Source organism: Sycon ciliatum, chromosome 4 (genome assembly GCF_964019385.1).
Source record: "Sycon ciliatum chromosome 4, ocSycCili1.1, whole genome shotgun sequence".
NCBI lineage: Eukaryota > Metazoa > Porifera > Calcarea > Leucosolenida > Sycettidae > Sycon > Sycon ciliatum.
In genome coordinates, this window is record NC_088646.1 from 3,656,500 (window position 1) to 3,667,484 (window position 10,985).

At 46.8% G+C, this 10,985-nt stretch overlaps 1 protein-coding gene across 1 annotated transcript; it reads right to left on the minus strand.

Annotated features, from left to right (window-relative positions):
- Positions 1-3,722: 3,722 nt before the first annotated feature.
- On the minus strand, positions 3,723-10,817 carry LOC135813952 (mitoferrin-1-like). Its single transcript, XM_065326996.1, has 5 exons — positions 10,457-10,817; positions 7,159-7,381; positions 5,935-5,991; positions 5,433-5,641; positions 3,723-4,637 (listed from the first exon to the last, which is right to left on the minus strand). The coding sequence occupies exons 1-5, from the start codon at positions 10,568-10,570 to the stop codon at positions 4,287-4,289; spliced, it is 954 nt and encodes a 317-aa protein (XP_065183068.1). The 5' UTR covers positions 10,571-10,817; the 3' UTR covers positions 3,723-4,286.
- Positions 10,818-10,985: the final 168 nt, after the last annotated feature.

Sequence of the window (10,985 nt, forward strand, 5' to 3'; positions counted from 1 at the left end):
ATTCAAATTTCGACTCTCATGATCTCAGCTGATCGCTCTGCTGTTGAAACTAGTTACTTTTGGAGTAATTGTTTTGGAGTAATTGTTTCTTGGAGCTAACCCCTTCGTTGGCTACTATGGGGAAGTCTAGAGCCAAGGGAAAGCCCGGACGATCTAAGAAAAGGAAAAGAACGTTCTATGGAGTGTCTCAGGCGCCGAAGGCTCCCTCTGGTGAAATTTCGCCTGCAAAACAAATTCCTGACTTGCCACTGTCTGATGACGACCTTGAAGTGTCAGCTGAAGCCACGTCTTCAAACAGCGATAGTGATGGAAGTGGCGGTGAAGTCGACAGCAGTTCCTCCGACAGTGACTTGGATGAAGAGTGTGAGGAAGGGGCGCATGGATTTCGCCTGATTGATCTCGAGTGCCTTCAGCAGCTTTTGTCAGCTGCAGTTTGTTGCAGTGGCTGTAATGGCGCAGTCACGATCAGCGAATCGCAACGGGGAGGCCTTGCATCATGCCTGGAGCTTTCCTGTGTTAACTGCGGCGACATAGCAAGCGAATTTATGTCCAAGAAGTTCAATCGGGTCTGGGAGGTGAACAGACGAGCAGTATTCGGAATGCGACTGATTGGCCGTGGACGTCAATCAATGGTAAAGCTGGCGGGTGCACTGAATATGCCATCACCTATGAGTCGGTCGACATTTTACAGCCATGCTAAAGGCCTGCATTCCGCGTCCAAGAGCGTCGCTGAGCGTAGCATGACTGAGGCAGCTGAGAAAGCAGTGTCCGCAGCAGATGGGGGTAGCGATATCGCTGCTTCCTATGACGGTACCTGGATGCGCCGAGGATTCGCATCGCTCTTCGGAGCCTTCACTATAATTGCATATGATGTCGGCAAAGTGGTGGACTGCGAAGTGCTTTCAAAGTTTTGCCACAAGTGCACGCACTTGGCGTCTAGAAAAGAGAAGGGAGAGCTAACCAAAGATGACTATGATCGACAGATTGCCGAACACGATTGCTCAGTCAACACCACTGTATCAGCTCCTGCCATGGAGAGTGCAGCCGCCAAGACTCTGTGGGCCAGGTCCTTTGAGAGCCGCAAGCTGAGGTACACCACCTACATTGGTGATGGAGATACCAAGAGTTTTAAGGCTGTGCGTGACGCTTGTCCGTATGGGCCCGAGGTGCCTGTAGTCAAGGAGGAATGTGTCGGCCACGTTCAAAAACGCATCGGTACCAGCCTAAGAAAGCTGAAGAAAAACCTTGCGGGCAAGAAGCTTGCTGATGGGCGCACTATAGGCGGACGTGGTCGCCTCACGGATGCCATGATCGACAAGCTGCAAGCCTACTATGGCATGGCTGTGCGGAACAACAGCGGAGACTTGCAAGCCATGGCCAGGGCCATATGGGCATCCCTCATGCATCGTGCATCCAGCGACAGTAAACCTCAGCACCAGTATTGTCCGCCTGGAATTGACAGCTGGTGTAGATGGCAGCAGCAACAGGCAGGTGGTGATGTCTACGCCCACCACAATATCCTGCCAGAGGCAGTATGGAAGGAACTGAAGCCGGTCTACATTCGGTTGTCCGACCGGAGTTTGCTCGAGCGCTGCCAGAAGGGTGCTACGCAGAATCGCAACGAAGCGTTCAATGGACTCGTGTGGCAGTTGTGTCCAAAGACAGGCTTTGCATCCGCTCCCACTGTCCAGATGTGCGTCTACCTGGCCGTGGCCTGGTTCAATGATGGAGGTGTGGCAGTGAAACGCGTTCTGGACGAGATGGGCCTCCCTACTGGACACCATACGACACGTCTCATCAAGCTGCTAGACCGTGAGAGACAGGCACATGCTGCCAGAAAGAAGTCAGAAGAAGGGAAGAGGTCACGAAAGAAGCGAAGGAGGATCAGGAAAGGCATCCAGGATGAGCAGCAAGAGGAAGAAGGTTTGACATATGAAGCTGGTGGCTTCGACTAAGTTCTAGTAAGTTCTAGTTGGACAGACATACCTCCATCTGTACTTGCACAGAGCACTTTTTTTCTCCATTTTCCACTGAGTCCCGTACCTCTTAGACAGCGTAGCGAAGAACCTGTAAGTCACAGACCCCATAAACCATACATTTTTGGAAACTGTGAGCATTTATCAAGGTGCTAAGTGTCATGGATTTTTATATTTGTCTAGTAGCTTTGAGTAAAGTGCTACTGATCGAGGACCTAAATTTTGCGCGATTGCATGATTTTTGTTTGACAGCTTGAGTACTTTGTTCTGAATATGATTTCAAAATTCCGCTCCACTTAGCACCTAGGTATATGTGAAGGAAATCCTGTGGAGCACTCAGTTTCTACCCAGCTTCTTTCTGCGTTTGCATATTGCGTCTAAGGTATTGGTGGTACGGCATAATCGCAGATTTGACTATTGTGTCTGCGGATTCCCATGTGTGAGCTTGATTTATACTTCATTGGACTTAGTGAAATACACTGGGTATGTGGTCAAGATTTGAGCAAAATTCATCAATTATTATGGAAGTTACGGCTGTGTTCATGCGGTCGGGCCGCGAACCCAGACTGCCACCTTAAATAAAATGCATTTCCATTACTCACTAGCATCATTTATTACTAGTATTTAGACTAGAGATGATAGTTCAATACTGTACACGGTACAGTAACACAATGCCTACATGACCTCATGCATGGATCATCGTGCTTTTGTCCCGAACTGCTTTATAGCGGTAACTAGTAACTACTACACTATTGCTTAGTATTGGTATCATCATGATCATAGTAGTTGAAAAACAGTTCATACTGGCCTGATCAGAATGTTACCCGAATCTTCACTCACTATCACAGTACACTGCTCACACAACTTCTCATACTGAGTCATAGCTTCCAGGCTTCATTCACTCATCAAAATATTAAATAGTACTACATGTATACAGTACTAGTCATTGTGATAGCTACCACTCAGCTACTTACCTCTCTCTCAACTTCAAGTCGACTCAACTGTGGAATGCATTGCAGGGAGTAGCAGTACAACATGCCTCCCTAATCATGTGGAATGTGTGGTCTCCATAATGGACCATATCCTTCACACCCACTGCATAGCACCAAGAGTGCTTATGTAGTCTACTCTTGATAGCACTACCAAGACATACTAGTACTAGTACATGATTGTCCATAATTGTACTGTACACACACAACAGAGGCGAAAGGCCTTTCGTATACCATGGTATACTGCTCTGCACATTATTTTGTGCATTGAGCACTCTACCTTGAGCTGCCTAGACTGGTCGTACTATAATATTATTATACTAGTACATGATGTATGCCCCCCCCCCCCCCATTCACCACTGTTCACTGACATTGGGCAGGGTTTTCTTGCTCTTCATCATGTACTGTAGCGGACATGGAAATCCAGTCGATTGACCGGGGCCGGCGCCCTCAGTCTGTACAGAATGCTGCGTGCAGTGCACAAAGTCATGTTGATCCGATGCGACCAGCGCGCTGCAGCGCATAATGCATGTCCAAGTTATCCACGGCTGCATGGCCAGCGCCCTGGGGCCGCTAGACGTGCGACCGGATTTCCATGTCCACGACAGTACATGTACATACATGCAGTGACCATACTGTTACTATAAAGTATAATTATGTAGTCTAGCTTGGTCCACTGTTTTCAGGGTTTTATTATGCACTGAAGTGAAAACATCCCCCCCCCCACCCACACACACAGTGACACTTGAGCATGACCTTCAGCACACTGGGCGCATCATTTGTAGGCAGAGCATAATTCTTCAAGTGAGTGTACAATCATGTACAATTATGTGCATAGACACGCTGCAGCGCTGATAACTGGCCTCTACTAACGTTGTCTAGTCTACTGCACCCCAAATGTCCAAAGTACAGTGCTGCTCGATGACATCCGATCGAGTGAGTCACGTCGTCACGCAAAAAAATGTCGCGAATCTTCTCTAATGACATCAGACAAACGCGAACTGTAATTTTAAAATTTATGAAATCCCTAGCTTTCCATCAAGGAAGTGTTTATCAGTAGAATTGCTGCTATATTTTATGAGCAAGACAGGATCTAAAAACAACTGTGGTCTAACTGGCAAGATATGGCAGTGCCATACAATGACGCAGCATTGTGGAGGAAAATAGCAGTGCTCTGCGCAGGCCGAACCGTGTGTGTGGCCTTGGGATAGCAACGCGGCCAAGTAGTGACACGGCACAACACATCCATGCCGTCAGAAAATAGATCTGGGAGCACGGACGGACACGCACCGTTAAATACCGGCAATGCAATCCTACGAAATCAAGATGTCCGGACACTGTCTTGCTTCTCGTGACTAGCTGGAGGTGGTTGCGGTATCCGATCCTCCGGATGTAAGTGTAAGAGATACTTCAGCAGCTCGTACACTGACCAAGAAACAGCCGTCGCCGGCATCTGATAGAGAATACGAGCGCTCAGCCCACGGCTATAGCCGGCAAGGCCATTCTGAGCGTAGATCGTACGCATTGCCAGCAGCATGCCGCTGACGTGCTCGCGGCCGGTCACTTGGCGAACGGACGCCTCCTGCGTGTTGAGCAGAGTCTTGGCGACGTCGAGCGGATTGGACAAGGCGGCGGCACACGCGCCAGCGCCTGCCCCTGCCACACTATGAACCTGTATGTGAGAACGCAATGGAGCAAAGGGCATACAAGCACAAAAAACACAGAACCAATGAGCAAGTACATGTAGGTGGAGATCCAATGTGTAGGTTTGATAAGCCTACAAAGTATGTTGACAGCCTAGGAGGCTGTCAAAGACGTACTTTGAAGGAGAGATACAGTTGGTAAGCTATTAAAATATTCTATGACAAGTAGGGCTGATACGTAAATAATGTACACAAACAAACAAACAAACACACACACACACACTCAAACACGCGTGCGCACACACACACACACAGTGCAATGGAATGATCAACTCTCGTTATCACATGTACCGGCCGGAGAAGAGTAGATTACGGATGACTACAGCCAACACAATCTTCCCCTGGACAAGATCTTTGCTCTACACACCACTTGAATACACCCATGGCAACCACACAATTATGGGGTATACGGTCTACACAGCTAATAGCTTGATGCACTGGGTGACTGGCATGTCTGAGAGCCCAATAGCACAATCTGGCCTGTATCTTCAGCACGCGTGCATTCCGCATCTCTCAGTATTTGCTATGCGGGCTCATCCTGCACCGCATCCAGTCAAGACTAGATGAGAGAGCTGATGTGCTGTCGGTGTGGGACTTGCCACTGAAAGATACTCTGGCTTGCATGCACATTGAGTGCAGCAACCAGGACAAGCCCACTGACAATGCCCATACTTGGTGCAGTATATTCACAGCGTTTAAAAACCTACTTTACTGTGGAATCTGCGGAGTGGTCGTCACTAGGGTTAAGGAACCAAGCATCTTACCAATGGATTGTACTGGCCGCTGGGGTTTAATACCCGCCGGAGCTTCTCATAGACGACGAACTGCGTACACTGGAAGGGAATATTCATTGTTAACTGGGTCGTGTAGCTGCGGTAGAACGCTCGCATTCCCTCCGTGCGGAATGTAGTCTTGATGCAGTGGGCGATGTTACGATGTGGACTACCATACATTTGCATTCGCTGTTTGATTACTGTACACAGACAAGAAAAAAAGCGAGAGACGATGGTCATGAACGGAAAGACCATGTTCTATAGCATTTCCATTTTGACTAGCAGAATGGACAGCCCAAAGCCACCCCTCAAAGTAGCACCATACGACAAATAGCCACACTGCATTACAACATGATCAAATCGGTCATGCAGAAGGAAGCCATGCGCTGTACATTGAAACATAATCAGTCCACATGCAGAATGCCTGCCACCAAGATGAGGGGAACTACACGCCTGCAGAAACAGCGAGAGCTGACCCATGTGCGCAACTCACCGTCAACGGGATTCATGAAGCCATCATGGATGAGAGTCGCAACAGCACCAGCGCATACTGCAGAACAGGGCAACGCAACAGAGGGAGAATAGCATTCACAGTCAGAGCACCTGGCATAAAATGATCTCTCGTTGAGTCTTCCAAGTCCAGTGAAGACTACTTTGAAGTAAGCACCAGGGTATATGTTCCAATACTTGTACCGTAAAGTACCGCCAGAGCGCCCCACCTTGATTTTACAGCCAGAGAAAATCGTATGTCAGAGTGCAACGAAGTTTGTACGATGTGAGAATCTTACTGTACTAAGGTCATGCTTGGCAGGGTTTTGTGTGGAGCCTGTGTCCGCTCAAAGGTACGGATTGACTGCAAAACGTGCAATATGTGTACATGGTTCATGTCGTATGACCTACAGACAGCAGACCACCTCCACAATACGACCACGAAAGGATGAGATGGTGGGGCGCTCTGGCGGTACTTTACGGTATATGTCGAGCGCCGGTTACTCGTGCAGTGGCTGTACTTCTCGGGGCACAGGACCGTCTCCATAGAGCTCAGATAAAGAGTATGATCGGATAAGGGAGCGGCCACATGTAATCGTGAACACTTCCTCGTGTTCTCATCACTTCTCATTGTCTTTGGCAGTACATGTACTACAGGAATTAGACACAATCAGCCTGCTGCCATACATGTAGATCATGTGCAATGTTTCAAATTATGTAGGTGGCCAAAATCAGCATACCAGTGAACTCATTTTTTTGTCCCCTTTGGTTCAGTGCAAACAGGCTTTTCGGATAATCGATCGTTCGAATAGTTGACGTTCAGATAACCAGCATTCTGCTGTAGACTGCTCGAGAAAAATGCTATGTCAGGACTCCAGGTAGCTTTCCAAACTCTCATCTTCCATGCCAGCGGGGTAGTGAGAATGATTTACAAGATCTTTGGGAGGAGAGTGTCAGCAACAAACTGAGAGTGTAATACAGCCAACAGGAAAGCACTGGATACTGTGATAGTTCATCAAAGCAACAGTAATCTGGTACTACTTGCAGTGAGTAGCAGTGGTATGTAACATGGTAATATGCAGGAGTGCTGTTCACTATTGACGAAGAAGTCCCAATGGTGAGATAATACTTAAAGTACATGGATTCGGCGCTGGATCACTAGATATGAGCCTCAGGACTGAAGCTCATGAATCACACAACATGAAACAAAAAGTACACTGGCACTCACGGTTAGCAGCAGAGCTCTGGCCCGGATTATCGGGCGACAGGGTTCGCTTGATCGACTCGTAGGCAGCAAAGTAGAGCGCGTGTGCAGGTCCAGCGCCCACCACCACTGCCGATAGGCCCCGGAACGGCGTCCGCAAACCTTCAAGCTGAACGATCTGGGTCACAGCATGACCAACGCCTCTGTAGTCCGCCACGGGATGAGGACGCAGAGACTGCATTCTCGTCTGCAGCAATTGCACACGAAAACCAGCAAGGCAAGGCAAGGCACAATAAGACAAGGCAAAACAGTGTGTCATCAAAACAGATTATAGAATGTATCCAAGTAAACAATGACCACAAACAAGTCAATATCACCAATCACGAATTCATGATTGCAGAAGCAGCAATGACAAGCAAATAGTACAGTGGTCTGATGTGGCCGGGGAAAGTGTCTATCTCACACGAGAACAGTGGAACAATCGCACAATGACTACTATTCCGAACTACAGTGTGGTAAAACTCTGAACTATTTTGAGAAACACCTGATGGTATCATAGGTGAGCTGTTCTGATATACTTAGCAGTGTGCTGGGATCTGAGCGAGTGTATCATGCTCAATGACTGTGAGCTAGTGGAAGCCAACTAGAACGTTCTTTTTAAAAGCTTCTTTAAAAGTTCTTTACACCTCTCTGATGTGAGCTGTACTCCTATGCAGGAATGCATACATGTATGCACTGGGCTTGGGTGCCAACAACGTCCAGCCTGGAAAGATTCGTTTTTTAAAGTTTTATTCCAAGCAATACTGTATAGCAGGAAATTTTCGGACGGAATATATTTTCGTACGATTTCGTACACCGCCTTTTTGTACTAAAATTAATTCCGTACTAAAATTTATTCATGTGACTTTATGTACACTGTACATGGGTACTGCTTGTGAACACGTGCATTTAGCATGCAGCACTGTATGAAAATAAAATCCGTACGAAAGGTCGAAATTTGGCTTTGTCCGAAAATATTTCCGTCCGAAAATTTCCTGCTATACAGTACATGGCTGGGGTAGCCAATGACCACTTTGTGTGGCGATTGCAGGGTTTTTATAGCCAACCTCGGCTAAACAAATTGAAAATCTGGTGCAGGAGCTATTACCGGTAAAATAATGTCATTCAAATGTGCTACATGTAGGATATTCGGAAAAGAACACCAGCCCGAGGTTACTGAGATACCGGTATAATGCCACTAGGTATGCCACAACCTTCACCGATGAGATCTGCGTGATCGAAATGGTTACGAGTATATGAAAGAATCACTATTGCATAGGGGTGAAAGTTGGCACTGAGATCCCGAGTTTGAGTACTCTGATTTTCTCTGATCGAATATTCGAGTATTCGAGTATTCTTCATCACCTAAAAATTGCACACCAAGGGCCTTAAAATCACATGATACAACCCTGATCGAAGCGAGGAGCAGTCATTTTTCTCGGGTATATTGGTTGGTATGGTGGGTCATTTGGGGTCTCTCTACTCGTGAACAAATGTCCACCACACAGCGAGTCAGCACATCAATATCTGCCGACTGCTGCTCTGAAACTGCAGATATCTGTGGTAAATGCATGTACATGTACCATGTATGAACGAGTACTCTGATTTATTCCGAGTACGATTATTTTTGAAAAAACCGAGCGAGTACTCTGTATAATTGTTTCAGCCCTACTATTGCATTACCTTGAACGAGAGAGCTTGGAAGCTCAGGGCCCTACGCTATGCTTTTTTCCTTGATGACCTAGACAAAAAAAGCATAGGGATGTTATAAATTCTTTAAAAAATTCCTTTTTTTAAGACATAACCTGGGATTCGAACCCGCACTATCGCGCCCTGTATGCATCCCCGTTCTTTAAAAAATTCCTTTTTTTTAAGACATAACCTGGGATTCGAACCCGCACTATCGCGCCCTGCATGCATCCCCCGATACACTTCGCATACATACTAATTCTTCCAAGTTGCTTCACATTATGGTCTCGCATTTGAAAGCCCTATTTGAATATGCATTGTGGCCAGCCGTCTTTGAATGTACGGTACGGTAGGGATAGGTACGGGACAGGTACGATCGAGGGTAATACGACACCGTCTCCCGTGCCGTACCATCAAACACAGCTAGCCACATACAGCTGCCCGCAATATTCAAATAGGGCTTTCAAACGCAAGATCACAACGTGAAGCAACTTGGAAGAATGGGTATGAATGCGAAGTGTATGGGGGAATGCATGTAGGGCGATAGTGCGGGTTCGAATCCCAGGATATGCCTGAAAAATAGGAGAATTGAAAAATTTATAACATCCCTATGATTTTTTGCCGTCAGATACGGGATAGCGCCAGGCGTGACACAAACAAACAAACAAACAAACACACAAACAAACAAATACCAAATTAAAGCTGTGTGGACCCTGGCTAGCGCCAGACGTTACTGAAGTAACGTCTTCTGCATAGCTACGGGAATAATATAACTAGTGTCGCCGTTTTACACTTAACCCCAAGATCAAAGATGGGGGGGGGGGGGGACTTTCAATCGAGTAGGACCTCTTTCAAGAGAACACTGAAACTAGATGTCAGGGATCTGAAATGGGGGTGCAGCTTACACAGTACTATCTACCATACTTGGAGTGGTGCTGCTGGTGTGGTGAATGGGGTCGGGTGGAGAGCAAACACGGCGGGAAATTTGGAAGTCTTATCGAATCAACAGGTTGAAAGCTACTGCTTGCCCTCATATAGCCCGATGTATTTCGCTAAATATTTTCAATGAGAAAAGGTGAGCAGACATACTCTTTTGCCCTTAACAAAGTGACAACTCACATGATTCATAATTACACACTACTGCAACTTGACAACGGCGATCTGCTGAGGTGCCATTTAAATCACAAATGCTGCCGAGTTGTGATTTAGCAGTGCTGAGGAAAGCACACATCTGCAGGCTGCAGGATGCCGCACCAGTTACATATTTTTTTCTCATTTTGGTTTTGACATTATACCCGGTACATGTATCACTATCTGATGACTTTTCATGCGATGGTTCCTGCAGATATGGAGTCGCTGATTCATAATGGCATCATGAAACTGGCCCTTATCATTCATGATTGAGGGGTTGATGTGTTTGACGGGATGATTTTTGTTTCTGAAGTGAAGAGATATTTCTTTTTTCATGGCCATTCACTTTGCACTTGGCACTGTATATGTACAGGACTCGTGCAATAATCACTACACCCAGATGAAGTACAAGCATGGCCACGTCCCAAGGAGAAGTGTTTTTCAGGAGGAAAACTCTCCATACCTTGACGACGTCGAATGGATACATTACTGAATGCTCAGCTATACCAGCAGCCGCGCCAGCCAGTAACTGGGATGAGATCTTGTTGGTGGGCAAACTCTCGTATTCTTCCTCCATGGCTCCGGCAATCCGATTGATTCCCAGGAACTACTAGTACTCTGGTATGAGAGCCAGTCTATTACCAAACTAAGCAGCACACAGACGCCGAAAATACACGGGCATGCGTGACTGAAAATAGTTCCCAGCTCTAGTTATTTAGTGCTTGACTTTCAAGTTTCACTGAACTAACTGTTAGTAGTGTTACTTCTGAAGACTGAAGCCTTGAAGTGAAGGGAGGTAGCTTGCTCCAAAAATTCTCAAGCAAACAAATCAAATGTTTGATCGTGACTTCAGTGATCTTGTTTCAGCTTCAGCCTGCAACTCGCATCAATCACGTTCACGTGGTGCCATGCTGCCACGCCATTTGAAAGATGACGACGCCCGTGTGCACGTTGCGTAATCAAAGAGTCTAATTTCTGCGCAGAAAGGCATT

What these genes read in the sequence shown, in the direction of transcription:
- LOC135813952 (XM_065326996.1), bottom strand. Translation starts at nt 10,570, where the DNA reads ATGGAGGAAGAATACGAGAGTTTGCCCACCAACAAGATCTCATCCCAG. An exon ending in CCAGAGCTCTGCTGCTAACC is followed by an intron (nt 5,992 to 7,158) that starts GTGAGTGCCAGT and finishes CCTGTTCTGCAG; the next exon opens with TATGCGCTGGTGCTGTTGCG. An exon ending in GCGGCCAGTACAATCCATTG is followed by an intron (nt 4,638 to 5,432) that starts GTAAGATGCTTG and finishes TCTCACATACAG; the next exon opens with GTTCATAGTGTGGCAGGGGC.